This window comes from Plectropomus leopardus, chromosome 3 (assembly GCF_008729295.1).
Source record: "Plectropomus leopardus isolate mb chromosome 3, YSFRI_Pleo_2.0, whole genome shotgun sequence".
Lineage (NCBI taxonomy): Eukaryota > Metazoa > Chordata > Actinopteri > Perciformes > Serranidae > Plectropomus > Plectropomus leopardus.
In genome coordinates, this window is record NC_056465.1 from 29557880 (window position 1) to 29575697 (window position 17818).

The following is a 17818-nucleotide window of genomic DNA, read 5'->3' on the forward strand; positions in this document are numbered from 1 at the left end:
GAGCTAAAATGAAATGTGTAAAAGCAGCCTGATCCACACACGTGTTGGGGAAATCATGTGATACGCGGAATTCATGATAGGTACTGTTTAATATAAACAGTCGCCCGGGGAGCGCCATCCTCCTTATAGGATTTATTTCCGACTCCTTTCTTTCATTTTATTGCCCCACAACATGGCAACCCTGACTTCTGAGAGTCAAACTCCGCGGCCAATCACAAATCTCGACACATCAGACCCTGTGAGGTAAACGTGTCACCTTTCGATTTCTAGCACAGGGTGTCCCGAACAACACGGACGCTATGTTGACTAAAACAAAAATTAAACAGATTCAGACTACTGAATGAAATGAGCTCACACTTTCTGTTTTTCTGTGGAATAATTCAAGTGTAACGCCACATTTTAAACTGTACCAGCGTTTTTAAAAACGCTCCAAAACGCTTTTTTTTAAACGAAACGGGTCACAAACGTGCAACGCCGTTATACAAAACAAGCGCCTCCATCGGTGACGGTAACTCGGCTTTGACCAATCAGCGACAGTTATTGACGCAAGTGACACACTTCCCGCCAATTCCGACTGGGGGAGCGCGAGGCAGGCAGCGGGGAGTATGTGGGAGCTGCTGGAGGAGAAAGCGTTATGTTTTATGTGAAATAAATTAGAAATACATGTCGTTTAAATAGCATAATACTATTTGGTTTGTTATCGGGGTCGATTCTTGGGTGTTTTCGTCAAGTGCACGGCTGTTTAACCGGACAGTATCGCAAGCGAGAGGAGCCCCGGCTTAGTAGTTGGGATGTTGGCGGCGGAAAACCCATCAGTGGACGGCCATTTGGCAGCATCGACTCCCCGCAGAAGAGGTAACGGTTAAAGACATTTCTAGCAACCAACATATGGTTTTATCAATTTGTTCAAACGTTTATTACTATTATGTGGACGCAATAAAGTTACGACTACAATTTCGCGTCCATAAAAGGATGACAAAGATAAATATGTCGGCTGCTTGACGTTTAGTTAACGCTACCAACCAGTCTTTACTAACGGTTATCAACATCAGTTAATATTAGCTAGTGTCATTGTTAGGAAGTGGACGTTTACTGATAATTATCAATATTTACGTGAATATTTCTAACACTACAGCTAGCTATGTACTGCTATCTTGCTAATGTTATCGTGTTACCTAACGAGAACTCGGTAACTTTCGCGTCAAAAGAGACACAATAACATCACGCTAAAGTTAGTCAGACCTCTAACTAAACGTGTTTTAGTCGCAGGACTGTAACTTTACCCACTTTAGCTTGGTAAACTAGTGGCAAACTTTGCTACACGGCTTGCTGTGTTGCTTAGCTATGCGGTAGCACTTTCCGAGGTGCCTAGCAGAGGCTAGTCTGTCAGGTTAGCAGACAGGCTAGTCTCATTAGCATCTGTGAGTTGGTTAACCTTTAAGTAAAAGTTGTTAAGGGTGGTGAATCACCCGAGCTGCTTCGTTGCATCGGTCGATTTACACACCCACGTTTTTCGCGGCTTAAGACACATATAAGGAGTTTCTGAAGGGGTGAAGTTTTCAGCTTTGTTGTCGGGCATGCATCCGTTGCCTGACAGGCGAATGAAGAGGCTGCTCTGCGGACACAGAGGGGCCTGCAGGCTGCTGCAGCACAGACTAATAATACGCCGGTTGGCGGGAGAGCAAACCAAACACAACCATTACACTCATTGTCACAGTGTTACGTTAGCACATCGACTTTGTAAACTAATGCAATGCATGTAATGCAACACTTTAAATACAATACTTTCCCGACATTTGTACTAGTCGATAAACTTTAACGGTGTGATCAGGATTTTGGAGAGCCGGAGTACAGAAACTACGTTGGCATGTGGTGATTACAGTCGTAAAATAATGTGAGGCTGCTGAAAGCGGAGACTGAACAATAAAACGGTGGCTGAATGGAGTTCTTAATGCGTTAAATGTTTGATCCCGGCCAAGGTAGATCTTAATTCAAGGATATTAATTAAAACGAGTTTTATACTAAGGCTTTATATTTGTCATGGTTGTCAACATCAGTTAGTGTTGTTTTTTCATGTTCTGCCAAAAAACCTAACAGATGTTCAAAGTTTCATTGTTGTCAAAGCTCGTTTTTGATGTGACCAGACAATGGATCATTATTCCAAGAAATAAATATTTTGAAGTGTGAAGTATTATTTCTGATGTGCCTGTGTTTTCCATTCTTTCAGGCATGGATTGTAAGTCAAGTAACAATGCCAACAAGAAACTTATCCAAGGTAAATATGTTTAATATATGACACAATTTCAGTATTTCATGTGTGATTTATATATTTATTTGTTTAGTAATAAGAAACAATAAACTTTTTGTGTAGCACTTAATGAGCAAATGCACAAAGGGCTGTCTAAAAACCAAAAGCAATAATAATGAAACATATGCATATACATACACTTACATATACTCATAAAGACATACATATATGTATACACACGCACACACCAGTGCATACACACGCACAAAGTAACTGAATTAGAAGAAATAATAATAAGAGAAATAAAAAAGTGTAATAATGTAAGTCTATTAATTATTAGGAGAAGCCTTACTATAAGATAAAGTTTTCAGATGTGATTTAAAAGCATGAACAGAGTCAGCGGATCTGTTGCTCAGTGGGAGGTTGTTCCACAGCCGAGGAGCCAGTACTGCAAAATTTATTATTTTATTTTTTCAGGGACCTTGCACCCTAATAAAGATTGCTGTAAATGTGCTAGTGTTAGCCAGACTAATTTTCAGCTTTTGACCTGGGCCAAGTGTTTAGATAGCCACTAAAACAGAAGGACATCAGGGCATGCAAACAATTAAAAACATGACTGAAAACATTATTATATAAAATAAATGACAATTTGCCTCAGAAGGCTTTGCAGCATACAACATCCCTCTGTCCCCCACAGTGATTAAGGAACCCCCACCCATGAAATAAATAAATAAATAGGTAAAAAAGGGTTGAAATCTCAGGAGGAGGAGGAGAGAGAAAGGGAGAGATCCACAGAAACAATAATAATAACAACATTCAATCAACCCATTTAGTATCACAATTTAAAACAATAGATTTTAAAAACATTTTATCTTGAATACTAATCTAAAATTAAAAGAATTTCATCAAGTTTTCTGTCTTCACATGAATTCACGGATGCTAAGAGGTAGGCCTACTTTTTATATATATATATATATATATATATATATATATATATATAAAGAAGGCACATATTTTTTAAAATTAACCTTTAAAATCAAGAAGAAGACCCCTGGTTAAGTTTTGCTGACCCATAGGATTCCCAAGTTAGGAACCAGTGCCATACACTGATTTACATTTTATGTATTGCTTCTTTTTACTTGATTATTCCCAATTTGCATATTTTTATGATCATGTTCTCTTTTGGTACTATAATCAGTATTTTGTAATTAGTTGCACAAGCTCAGATGATGGAACAATCAACCCTGCTTAAAATGTATGTGGTTATAATTTCCCTCTGCAGATATGAGACCTAAATTTGCTACATCTCTTAAATCTATGTTGTCTCTCTATTTAGTCTATGAGGATATTGATGATTATAAATATTAATTTAACTTTTTATTTTTTTGTTGTTGCTCTCAGACTCTATTTTGATGAACAACACAAACGGCAATTAAAGTGACATTTTTATTTATTTTTTTAAACTCTGCCTGCAGCTCGTCTCCATTCAAGCGCATGAACCCTGAACCTAAAGAGAACCAGCCTCCTAAACGCCCCTGTACACATGCCTGCCCCAAACCAGGAGTTCAAGACGGGGACAATGAAAACGAGAATGAGTCCTCCGCTCTTCCCATACACAGCGGACCACCACTGGTTAATGGTCGCGGGCCCTTGATGGCTTCCTGAGCCGTAGGCGCCCAGCACCTTCAGATGAGAACATGGTTATAGATCTAACTGAGGACAGCGCTTTGTCTCCTGTAAAATCCCTCCTTTCACCTGCAAAAGACAAGCATCAGGGAAAAGACAAAACTGCATCTTCTGGAAAATCCAGCAACGTTGATCACATTCCTAAAACACACACGTCAGACTGCACAGTGGACAGCGAAGATAAAGAAGATGGTAATCAGACAGCGTCGACTTCGCAGCTTGACACAACGCAGGATTCGGAAAGTGAGCGAGAGGAGCAGGATGAGTCAGGAAACGTTTCCAGTTTAGGAAACAGGTCCATGCTGTCAGCTTCATCTGTCAGCCCTGAATCTGACAGCTCACCAGAGAAGTCTAAGACTGATGATCCTACACCCACGAGTACCCCTACTACTAGAAAATCTTCAGTATGTATCTATCTAACTTTTTTTTTATTGAATCCCTCTATGTCTAGTATTAACTGATGCAAAATCCCACAATATGCATTTATCAGTATTCCTTCAGTTCATTTGGTAGTGTAGCTGCATACATCAGACCAAAAAGCAAATAGTTTATCAGAAAGTACAGCAGTGAAATACCAAATGTAGTGATGTTCCTAACAACTAATTTTTCTGACATTTAAATGAAAAAAGAAACAGAACAACATAAACTGTCAAAATTAAGATAAAAAATATTCTGAAAATTGTTGTGTGTATTATGAGAGCCATTTAAAACATCATGTTTTTTGGCCTACCAAATTACGTTTTAAATGTGTGGTACTGAAACATGTCTGATGAACAGCATTTTCATTTGATTTAATTCAATTCTGCTCAAAATAATAATTTTTATAAGTTTAAGCGTTTTGTTTTGTCTGCTGGCGACTACGTAGCTACGCTTAATCGACTAATCTTGCACATCCTAAATTCAAGCAATAATTGTTGGTGGTTCAGTGTTTAAAATAATTTTCATTAGCATCTGCTTTCTTCTTGTATTATTGGAAGAAAGCATGTTTTAATATTTACGTATAAGAAATGCATTACGACTTACCAGTAATTCATGATGTAGATTATTTTTTACGGGTCTTACCACATTAGAAATTGACAATACTGACAAGTCAAATATCTGTTAATATTAATTCAGATACCTCTATTAATATTGTAACAGCCTTTTGAGGACATCTGAGTGCTTTCAGATAGTGGATGTATTGACACACAAGAAGATTTTAGAAACATCTACAGTACGGTGGTTCAAGGTTTTAAATATAGTGCAATATCAATTTTACTGCAGTAATTTGTAAACTATGAAGTAGGGCTTGGTGAAATGGAGAAAATTAGAAAATCTCAATATTTAATTTTTCCCCTTTCTTCCTAGGAGCCAAAGACGACGCCCAAGATACCGTCGGATCAGAAAACCATCAAAAGACGCTCACTAAAGGTGGGACTTTTGATGTATACAGTCAAGTGGGGTTTGAATTCTGTGTCTAATGCCTGAGTTGTCTGTTTAATAACATGGCTTCAGAAACAACCTACAATTGTTATGCGTTATTTTAATGTCACTGAACTTTTGCATTTGTAGAACGAACAAGAGGAGAGGCTGCGGCTGCGGCAGGAGAAAGAACGCCAGAGGGAAGAAGCTAAAGCAGCGAAAGAGAAGAAGAGAGAAGAGGCTCGTAGGCTAAAGGATGAGCGAGAACGGGAAAAACGAGAGAAAAAAGAAAAAGATAAACGGGAGAAAAAGGAGAAGGAGGAGAGGGAAAAAGCAGAGAGGTTAAAAGCAAAAGAGGAACTACGGAAATCAAAGCAAGAGTGAGTAATGCAAGGTTCCTTTAAAGTTAAGACTCGTGTATTTTACAGGTTCTCATTTGTGCAAGTCAGTGTTGGTTAAAAATGCAATCACACTGATTTTTGTGTGCTTCGTTTTTTTGCTTTACACTTCCTTCAGGGCAAAGCTTGAAGAAAAACGGAAGAAGGAAGAGGAGAAGCAAATGAAGGAAGAAGAAAAACGGTTGAAAGAAGAGAAGGATGTAAGTTTATGTAATTAAGTGTTATTTTGAGATAGACAGTACAATGTTTTGTGTTCAAGATTTGTAATGGATCAGTTAACCAATGTGTATGTTTTCACAGCGCCTCAAAGCTGAGAAAGCAGAAATTACACGTTTTCTGCAGAAACCCAAGGTTCAACAGGCTCCAAAGGTAAGCAGGTATCACACTTACTTACACAAAATAACTTTATTAATCGGGTGTATTTAGCATATCACTACAGTGCTTACTGCAGCACTAAGTTGCCTAAAAAACCCAGTGATCATCTTGAAATCTTTAGCACATAATCAAAATTAGCTTCAAGGACGTAGTGTTTTGTTTGAGTTGCAACACATGCTGTAAATAAATTTAAATATGACTCAAACTTTGCCATTTCAGACACTTGCAGCCGCGTGTGGGAAGTTTGCTCCTTTTGAGATTAAAGAACACATGGCTCTGGCGCCACTCTGCCGGGTCCAGTGTGAGGACTCTGTTCTGGAGGAACTGGACCGATGTTTGAGGAACCCTGCTGATAACCTGAATGGACTGAAAGACTGGATCGGACAGCAACCGCGCAGCTCAGGACCCACCAAACCCAGACAGACAGACCCTCTCAGGTAAGACTGAAAATAGTGATCATCCTAATTTGTGCACTCCGTTGTCCCCATGATCACCCCATGTCCACCGACCTCTATATTTATCGCCAAAAACTAGGATTGTTTTTTGTTTTTTTTTTTGTTTTGCTAGACTCAATAAATATGTCAGCACTAAGCGGTACAGTGTGCGGGAGTTTCTCTCTTTGTTCTTTAGATTGCTCCGTCCTCCGACGCACCTGTCACACATTCAAGTGTGCAAAGGTTTTCTTCAACAGTCTAAGGATAAAAAATGCTATATGGTGGGATTATAATGATGAGGATCTTACCAGTATAAGATGAATGAAATCACCATTGAAATGATGGGTTAACAGATGGTTTGCTGCACCCATCCAATTTTTTCTCCCATGACTGCGACACCCGCTTTTTGTGTATTGGCTAATATCTAGGTCTCTGTGAGGAACTAATAAACATCATTCTGCTACGTGTAAGGTATTGTGATGCAGTTACAAATATGCAAAGTTTTAGTATTGTAGATTAACTTTTTTGAAATTGTTTGTAAGCGAGGCAAATTCATTTAAATAGCACGTTTTATCAACCGCGCAATTCAGAAAACGTTCTGTTTTTGTGTGTGTGTCCCTTTGTATCAGTCTGTGTCCCCTCGTGGATCCATTAACGCAGTGCAAGATAACTCTTAATGAGTTTTTTTTCCCTCTGCACCAGTTTGTGGAGTTTGAGTTGTGGGATAGATCACTGATCAGAAGAGCAGAGCAGATTGATAAATTAGAGAAGCAGCTGCTACAGAGAAGTGACTGCAGACTTTTAAGACACGGTGCAACAAACGGTTAAAATTGACTTAATTCACTGTTCCTAGCATTCTGCTTCTCCATTTGTGCCCAAAATACAGTCTGCGCTCCTACAGAGTGGAGCCGTGAATAACCTAATGGTATACATTTTGCACTTGTCATTTTCCCCCTTTTTTTAATTCATATGTTTTTCACAGCTGTTTTTGTTGTGTTTTTTACCTGCTCGAAATAAAGACATCAGTCAGTTGATCAACATATATTCTGTCAGCGCTCCTAATGAACGGTCTTTCTGGACATATTCTACATATTCACCAAATTAACTTTCTATAGCAACCAGCTGGTTTCCATACTATCACTTTGCTGAAGGGATATCTTTGTCATCTTCAGTTTTTTATGCCATGGTTCCCACATTGTTTTAGTGATCTCAGCCAGAACAGACAGTGCTGTTTTTTGATCAAGTTATTTAGTGTTTTTTGTACTTCAGATACTGCATCATGTGTGCCTACATATAGATTTTGAAAAACAAATACACTTAAATAAAACGTAACTGTGGCTTTATGGTTCTAACATTCTTTCTCTCTGTGTGTAATGTTTTTTCAGCGACTGTATAACAGTAGAGGGGCCTAAACCAGATGGTGTACCAGATCGTAAACGTTATGGACCCATGAAGCTGCTGCAGTTTCATGAGAACTACCGTCCAGCGTACTGGGGAACCTGGAGTAAGAAGAGTTCACACATCTCGCCCCGCTGCCCCTTAAAACTAGACAAGGTAAAACTTTTTGGCAAAAAGATCAAACTTTTTAGTTTAGACTCTACAAGTCAGAGATCCTAACTGCACTAAACATGACTGACTTTTCTAGTCATAGATAAAAATAATAATTATTTTGGTGTATATTTAAATGTAATGCAGTACAGAAGAAAACTGAGAACCCAAACTTATTTAGCCATGCTTCTGAATTGCTTTTCACATTTTAGCTTTTATTCAGTATTTTGACTTTATCCAAGAATTGTTTGTGTACCTGTGACACTAATCGTGTTTTCTGTCACCACAGGATTTGTTGGACTATGAGGTGGACAGTGATGAAGAATGGGAGGAAGAGGAACCAGGAGAATCCCTGTCACACAGTGAAGGGGTGAGTTTATTGGAGGGTGAAAAAGCATGCACATTTACACATCTACATCATTGTCCAGTATTATAGTTTAATACACATGTAATACTGTCTCGCTGTTCCCTGGCAAATAGTATACTATCAGCACTATAACCAACCAAAGCACACATTTTTTGATTTACCAGCTCTCAGGTACTATTAGTTTCCATTTATGTCAATACATCACAAAAATCGGCTTGTAAGGCCTTGAAACAGGCAGAGTAGTTGTGAGCAGTGACTTTTTCTTCAGATGTGTTTTGTTGAGTTTTCCAGAAGAGAGACAAAAAAGGTAACATTTTAAATTGTAAAGCAAAATGAAATGAAAATTAAGAAATTGACTTTGGCAAGTAAATTTCCAATCCACTGCCTGATGGGGCAAGTGAAAAAAAAAACCAAAACCTTAATGTTGAACCTGAAAAGCTTCCAATAAATGGTTTTTTTTTTTGTTTGTTTTGTTTTGTTTTGTTTTTTTTGAGATGAAATGGTACCTTAAAATACTTTTACTGGAATACTAGCATACCTTTGTATCTCACCAAATGAAAATATCTGAATAATTTAAGCATTGAGTAGGGTAGAATTGGATTTTTTGCATGAAACAGCATAGAAAGAAATATGCTTTTGTTTATTATGCAGGCAATAAAGCACACACTGTTATAAAAAAATCACCTCAAGAAGATGATGGTAACATTTATTTAAAACAACTTTGACCCGTTGATCATTTTCAGGAAGATGAGGAGGAAGGAGGTGAAGATGACGATGATGATGACGGCTTCTTTGTTCCTCACGGCTACCTTTCAGATGATGAGGGAGCTCCAGAGGAAGAGGTATGAAGGGAGCTGCAATATCAGTTGTTTTTTTGCAAATTTAGTTCTTGTTTCAAAAATATTTTCTGTTGAGATATCGAGTCACCAATAACACACATGCAACCTTCCAGGAGGGCGGCGATCCAGAGAAGCAGAAACTACGTCAGCGAGTGAAGGCGAAGGAGTGGGATGAGCTGATGTCCAACAAGAAGAAGATGAAGGTGCTGGATCCGGTGGTGAGGGGCTGCGTCTGGGAGGGAGAAGGACCTGCGATGACACTCTTCCAGCCTTATGAGATGTGTCTGGTCGAGCCTTTACCCAAGGCAGACAGCAGCCCGAGCCCAGACGAGCTCTCAGAGAAGCGTCAGAGAGAAGCACAGTGTAAGAGTGTGACGTGATTCACTTAATCATCTTACATCCACAGTTCTCGGTAAATTACTGCGAGAACTTTTCAGGCATCACTTGTGTTGGATTTACACTACACTACATTCAGGAACATTTCCATCATGCGCTTTTTCACACGTGGCGATGCTGGAATAGATGGAGCAAGGGTCGGTCCAGCAGGTGGCACTAATGCAGCATTTATTGATGCCAACCGCCATAAAATTCTAAAGAAACTTGATAGTTATAAAATCACCTGTGAAAGTATTGGCCTTGATGCTTAATCAAAAACAAATTGCAAATAAAATATGTCAAATGTGGAGTCCAGCGGCTGGTTTTCACACGCTCTTACTGAGAGCGTCTTTCGTCAGATGGACATAAGTCTTTATGTGCTTGTCCCTGCAATGTTACGGCTTCATTCAACACAGCCATACCAGCCTTTTCCCTGAAGTGTTACCAGGTCTTTAGGTGGGAAATTTGCAGAAAAGATCGCATGGAAGATTATTTCCTGCTCCCATGCATATGATCTGTGGCCTAAAAATAAAATCTCTGATTTCTTAGGGGCAAGTTCAGCAAAATACTTATGGCTTGGTAGCACGTACCAGGGGTTGATAGTTTTCAGCATGTGGATAAACTCAGGCTTTTCCTCCATATAAATGTATAAATGGGCACCGTATCTTTAGTGATATGCAGCATGACTATATCAGTAACAGCTTTTTTCACCGTGTCGCTTTCATTCCATACAGGACACAATGGAAAGTGATTCCACTATCACACAATAAAAAAAAATCTCTTTTCTCCCACAGTACTCGGTCAGCTGCTGCCTCTGTTGCATGGCAACATCAACAGCTGCAAAGTGATCATCAATGAATTTCTGGAGTTTTGTCGTCAGCAGACCTCTTCCTCCTCCTCGTCATCGCCACCTCCTGAACTGTCCAGCCCTCAGAGCCCCGCAGAAAATATCCCCACCAGGTGAAACAACAGTATTTGCTGATAACATGTGAACTACAAAAATATACAATAAAGATATCGAAGTAGTTGTCTTAGCTAAAAGTAAAACAATATTCACTATACTGGGAAATACATTTCTGTAGTACTGTTTACACAATAATAACGAATACAATGAAAGACGTAAAACAAGTCTGAATGTAAAGTGTATTATCCAAAAATTTCTTTCACTGTACATGTTATTTAGAAATAAATTCTCTAGTTTTACGTCAGTTAAAATGGCATTTTCCCCTCCCTCTTATCAGAATACAGTTAAGGCGCCTCATCAAGAGCAATGCTGTTTATGAGAAGCGCTCCACCTACAGACGCTGCTGCTGGTACGTGCACACAGACGTCCTGTCCCGCTTTGCGCAGGAGGCTCTTCCTGTGCCGTGCCAGTGGACCTACCTCACTACAGGAGCTCGAGAAGAGTCCCGTGAAGAACCCCAGGCAGCCACCGGCTCTCAGGGAAACTCTCCCACTACACCACAAACCTCCTCCACCACGTCTTCGTCCTCCAACAAAAGAAAGAGCACAGGCAGCATGTCAATCACAAAGTTCATGAAGAGGTGTACTGACCCCGGGCAGGTAGAGAATTTTAATCACCATGCAGACTTTGCTGCAACATTTAGTTCTTTGTGCTCCCTTTTTCGTATATCTTTCAAAAGATGATCATCTCATGGAAACGCGCTATTCACCTGCTGATTGTAGCATGTCACAGTCTCAAATGGTCTTTCATCACTGCATTTTCCAGACGGAAGCAATGGAGGCCGACGGTTTTCAAGCTGACACCGAGGATGACGACGAGGATGACTGTGTCCTCATCTCCACACAGACTGGTGAGTTACACAGGAAAAATAAAAAGATGTCTGTCAACTTTTAATGTTTACTCTGAGATTCAGACCATTTAAAAAAATATTAAGATACCAGAGATTCTGAGCACGTGTAGTGAGATTATTTTCCTTTGGATATATTACCAATTCAAATAATGGTAGCTGATAAATTCTGTATTTTTTACAAGTGTAATGCTTATGTATTTAACATCTTTCTGGTGCAGAATTGAAATGTGACTCATACATGGATGGATGGCGAGGTGGAGCGGCTGCTCAGTGTAACCTCACAGTAGCGGTACTCCACTGTTGTCATTTGTGATGCACACTCATGACACAAATTAACAGTGTGCATGCACAATTTGAGGAGATGCAGTCAAAGTTTTCCAAATTCACAGTTTTGAAAAACCTTCACGGGTGTTTTTTTTTTTTTTTTTTAATTATTTTAAATCTTAGTTATTGTGACCTAAAACTCTTCTTACATGTCAATGACAGGCCAGAATACAGAGGAAAATATTGATTTTCAAAAATATCTCTGTACTTGTAAACAGGGCCTAAGTTTAGCTCTGGGAAACATGTTATAGTCATTAGAAGAGAGGATTGATACCAAATTCATGTCTTTGTCAGGAGGCAGTTATCCTTACTTGGAAACAGCTAGCCTGGCTTTATGCAAGATCAGGCAGACTCCAATGAAGAAACACATTTTGTAAAGTGTGTTTTAGGCATCTGTCTCGTTGAGTAACACCTGCAAATTCTTGATAGTATCCAGTTTTACATGCATTTGTATGTTGTTTTTCATGATCTAAATGAGACCTTTTAAATGTTTCTCTTTAGCTCCAACCAGCAAGAACTCCTCCAGCGAGGGAGACTGTCTGATGGAAGTCACTCCCTCCGACACAGCTGCTCTCCCCGTGGCCAGCGCTGCTCCTACACTCGCCACTGCCTGAGGACAGGAGAGGCCGGCTCCTCTAACCAAGCTACCCCGCTTCCCTCATAAATGTCTCCCTCCTGGTTATAAACTGCATCTGGGACAGAATCAAGTCTTCAAGCAAGATGAGGCAGCACACAGGTACAAGCAGGTGGCTTCTGCTCATAATTATGAGTTTGTTTTCACTTTTTTTTTTTTTTAAGGAGTCAGGAGTCATCTGGTCTGTGAAATGTGCATAAAATCAGGAGTGTCTGACTTGATTTTGGGGGGGCAGTTTTGTCCAATGCTCATTAACTGTGTGTCTGATTGATTTTTGCATTGACGTTTCAGTCAGACAGGGTTGGCACGGGCCTCTTTAAAGTCTCTCTGGCACTGCTTTAGCTACAGCAGATTGGGTTGAACAGAGAGAGGAAAAGCAGAACAGATATGTCCAATTTTTGTGAGAAGAAGCTTCCAAAACATCAAAAACAGCATTATTTACAGTTTTTGAAATATTGACTTCATGATGTTATTGGACATCTTCTAGTCTGTGTGTGTGTGTGTGTGTGTATATATATAGTTTACCAGAAATAAGGGTTGGGAAATGAGAGGCTGAAAGTCCATCTGTCATTTCCCTTCAATTCAATGGGGTGCATTTATTCTGCAATTTCTAACTCTGACAGCTCACTGGAGTAGTTGCTAGATCTGTACTTGTACAGTTAGGTCCAATGTCACAGTGTTTTATAAATATGTATTTTCTGTATTTTTTCAAGAATACTTGAACAAGATAAATTCATTAAACATGAATAAAAGTACTGCACTTTTATACTCCATTCATTCCTTGACACTTATTCAAGGTGCCTGATAGTAGCGTGACGCTGACAGCGTTGCTATTCTGACAGCTTTTGTTTCTTATCAGAAACTGTGTTGAGACTAGAACATTTAAGAGTACTGGAGATGCTGTAGAGCCCGACACTCGGGCCAAACTGCCTGCATTAGCAACACCTGTGTTGCCGAATATCTAGTTTTTCTACTTCCGCACACGTTAACAGGCTGGAACATTACACACAGCCTGCACGAGCAGCTCAGCTGCTAACCTAAAGATTCAGAGCCACGCCTGTTTTGTCCATGTGACACAGTTGTCAATATCTTTAGAATATGTCACAGACATGAACATTTTTTAAACTATTTTTAAATCAACACATCTTGTTTTGGTTTTAACTTGAAAGCCCTGTGGACTAAATCCATTCATTTGTTAATGAAAGGATTTTATTGTGAAATATTTAATCAAAGGCCAATTCAGTCTTGGTACAAAGAGTGAGCAGGCAGCAGCATCACTTTATGTGCAAACACCACGCGTTAAAGGGCAGCAGTTCAATGGCTGTCAAACACAAGAAGACACGGGCATGAACCTGCTCAACTGTGATACACACTGGGGATGTAATGGGACTTTTTTTGCTTATTTTTACACCAACAAATGACTTGAAACATAAACATTAAGCCCTTGAAGTCAATAGTAGAGGCATCTCCGTCAGCAGTTACAAGTTGAACACTAAATGGAGGGAAATGTGCTTTGTTTTTTCCCGGCATGAACTGCTCAGATGCCTACAGATCTTGAGTCTTGGTGCAAATCTTGATTGGATTGATTTGAGTATGACTGGGTGCTCCAGGACAGTAAAATAACTTCAAATCTCACTAAAGTTATAGTTCATCTAGAGATTGCAAAAGGTTTTCCTCCAGTATTTCTGTATTAAGCGGCAGTGTCTTTTGGCAGCTACACAGAAGCATATACATAGTGAACCTGCTGCTACCGGCATTCATTGTCGGAGATGTTGTGTTTCTGCTGATATGTAGAGTAATAACAAACAGCGTTAAGCTTAAAAAAGCTAAAATTTGGTCCAGTCAGACTGTAGAACCATCTACCACTCCAGAGGAAGTGGAAACTAAATGTTACATCATCAGCTGTGGTCTTTTCACCTAAACTGGCTATTTGTTTTCACATTGACTGTTTTTTTTTTTTAATTCACTGGTAAACAAGTCACTCTTGATTCACTAACTCAGAACAAAAAAGTAACTTCCTTTTAAAATGCACTATGTATTAACCACTTTGTAATTTACATTTGTTTTATGTTTGAGGTTGAATACAAAAAAAGCCACCCACTACTCAAATAATTTAGGTTATGAGACATGCACTGACACAAGCACTGCTTCATCTGCAGGTGGAAAGGTCTTTGATTTCATTAAAGCATTATTTTTAAATACTTCCACATATCCAACACTAGAAATACAAAACATTTCTGACTTGATGGAGCCTTTTTATAGTTAAGTCAGCATTGTAATGGTTCGGAGTATTTCGTATGTTGGTAGTAAAGTAGTTTCTCTTCAGGCACAGACTGAAGTTAAACACTGACGTGCTTCATAATTCTGTTTATTAAACAAAAGTAATGATGCAGTGCAAGCGATCTTGATTACAGGCAGGTTAAAAAGCAACAGAACACAACTCAGACTGACCGATCACGAACTGCTCACTAACGTTAATGTTACAAAGCTGATCAAACATCTACATCCTTCCATTGGACACCTGTGGGCTACTGGTGGACAGAAATGTTGCTTGTGGCCAAGTTGGCCTCACAGACTCTGAGACTGTCAATCAAATTTTGCATTTGACAAAAAAACTATAACCCAGCTGTTATCATGTGTTGCGTTTTTGGTGTGCAACTAATACTAGTGCAGGTTTAAAGTAGTGACCATTATTTCTAAGAAAGAAATGACAACTTTAAAATGGATAGTTTTTTTTTTTAAATTGGGGTTGCAGGTGACACGTAGCCATAGTCAGTGTATTACGTACAGTGGGTTGCACTGATCACATCCCCAGATTGGAGAAGCAGACAGGACTACCAACACTGAAGTTGAGCAGTTCACTGCTGTGGACAGGAACAGCAGCAGCACATCTTTTAGGAACCTAAAAAATCAATATCAGTTTAAGTGTACACTATATTTAAACTATTTTCACTGCTTTATCTTGCTGTGGGACAGCAATTTCCAGCTGGGGACTGAAGTGGACATATCCTGCCCTCTTCAAAGCCACCAGACTCCTCAGACAAAAAACATAATTTTACCTTGCAGAACATGGGAGTTTCTGAAAATATTTAAATGCAGGGTACACTTTAAATCAGGGTTCCTACACGCAAGCAGTTATTTAGACTTTTGAAAAATGCCACTGAAGGGAATTTAAAATAAATTTTACAAATACCAATCTTGATTTTACAAAAATCCACACCAGTTACTTAGGGTTAAGTACAATTTTACCGAAATACTCATTGTAACATAAAAAATGACTTTTTGGGTAACAGTATTGTGAGAGGCATTTAATAAGTTATTAGTTTTTAAAGCTAACAATTATTAAGATATTTTACTCTGCAATGTCAGAAAAAAATAAAATCCCACTTCTCATGTCTTAGCATTTTAAGATTTAAGATTTAGGACATTTTAATACCAGTTGAGGCCTTGTTTTTAGGGTAATGAATTCAATGCCTTTTAAGACTTTTTACGGATCCTCTTTTTTTAGTGGCTACATTATGTTTTGCTGCTGCTCCGTCCACAGCAGCACGTTGCTCAGCTTCAACAGTCTGCTTCTCCATACTCGGGACAACTAATAGGGAATACACTGACTATGGATAAGTACCTCATATAACCCAGCATAAAAAAATCCAAAGTATCTCTTTAAGATCTGTTTCCGTCACGTGTTTGTGTACAACTCACTTGGGATGTATTAGACAAAAGCAATTAGAGGTAGGTTGTTGTCATCTTAACCAACCACAAGCAGGAGAAACTATAATAAGTAGTTACAGATCTACCTGGTATGGATTCATAAACAGCAAAACCACTACCAAAATAAATTTAACCTAATGACATGTTACAAGGGAAAGGGTCGCTCTAAAACATTTAACAATTTTTTGGGTAAATTAAACATCTTTGATTTCTTGTTGCATTCAGTGGGCTGGTAGATGCTATATAAATTCCATTTTCATGTAATCCCATTGTGTTTGAAAAATAGACCCTTTTATACCTCAAGGAAAAGTGTTTGATACAAACAAATACAAGACTGAGAAATGAATCAAAACCACCGTTATCGAGACAACACGAGTCCATGCTGCCGGTTTTAACTAAAGAAATGTAATCCATGCCTGCCTGCATGCCAGAGGAGCGAGCTGGTTACATGAAGCTTCTGCAGTGAGCCGCTGCAGTTAAACCATTTATCACTTCAGGAGTCGATAGTCTTATGTTTGAGTTTTGTTTTTTTTTTACATTTAGGACACTCTTCAGTGTTTTATAAAGTTTTAAATAATCCTAAAAAGTGCTTTAAACTTGAAATACAGTACAATATTTTGGTATAAGAATAACCATCACATTGTCAGCACATGGCTAACTCTTTTATAACGGAATAAATTATCTGTAAATTACCTCAATTTTAAAGGTCCAGTGTGCAGGATTCAGGGAATATATTTGCAGAAATGGAGTATAAGTATGTTTTTCTTTTAGTGTATAATCACCTGAAAATAAGAATTGTTGTGTTTTCTTAACCTCAGAATTAGCCGTTTATATCTACATAGGGAGTGGCTCCTCCTCTACATAGTCCGCCGTGTTTCTGGGTTACAGTAGCCCGGAACAGACAAACCAAACACCGACTCTAAATACGGTCATTTGCAATCTCGTGTCGGCCACCATAGTTAAAAGCCACTCTCTGAAAACATACATTTCTAACTTAAAACTGGATGATGGTGGATGATGATCTTTCTATCCGGTCAGAGCTGCACAGATCATATTGATGGATGCTGCTGCAAATGAATGAATGAAATTGCAGACCCAGCAGAAAGAAACTGTTAAGTTCCACTTTCACTACACGTGATGCTCTGCTGCTCCATCTGTGCCCAGAGTGTGCTCTGCACTCTGACAACGTGAAGCAATGAATAGCTATACGATATATATATATATACCATCAGCGCTTTTAATGAACAGTCTAGCTCCAAAAATAGAAAATGTATCTGTGGCGGCAGATGCTTGAATCGTGGCGAGCAGCCACAAATCCGTGGGAAACCCTGAATTACCGGGTCTGTTTGTTTTGGAGAGAAAAAAAAACCTATGCTGATAATTTTGCTCCCGCTAAAAACCTCCGTGTCTTAATCTTACATTTCAGAGAAAAGGTGAGCACACACTAACAGGTGCTGGGGTAGCGGCGCATCTGCTACAAGCTGAACAGCAACAGAGAAACACTGATTTATTACGATAAACTGCTTTATTCCATGTTTTTGCCAATTTCAATCAACCTCCTTAATGAACGCTGAGGGAATTTTAACTGGGAGAAATTTCAGCTGATTGCAATCTGCAGTCCTCCCCCCTAAATCCCCCTAAATCATACACACTGGACCTTTAAG

At 39.0% G+C, this 17818-nt stretch overlaps 1 protein-coding gene across 1 annotated transcript; it reads left to right on the plus strand.

Annotated features, from left to right (window-relative positions):
* The first annotated feature begins 591 nt into the window (after positions 1-591).
* On the plus strand, positions 592-13186 carry chaf1a (chromatin assembly factor 1, subunit A (p150)). Its single transcript, XM_042484221.1, is given in 17 exon segments — positions 592-855; positions 2228-2275; positions 3724-3896; positions 3899-4338; positions 5282-5344; positions 5486-5715; positions 5852-5933; positions 6034-6102; positions 6328-6545; positions 7928-8096; positions 8380-8460; positions 9201-9299; positions 9410-9659; positions 10466-10631; positions 10913-11234; positions 11401-11485; positions 12311-13186. Coding segments are annotated over 15 exon segments (2541 nt in total). The 5' UTR covers positions 592-855; positions 2228-2275; positions 3724-3742; the 3' UTR covers positions 12424-13186.
* Positions 13187-17818: the final 4632 nt, after the last annotated feature.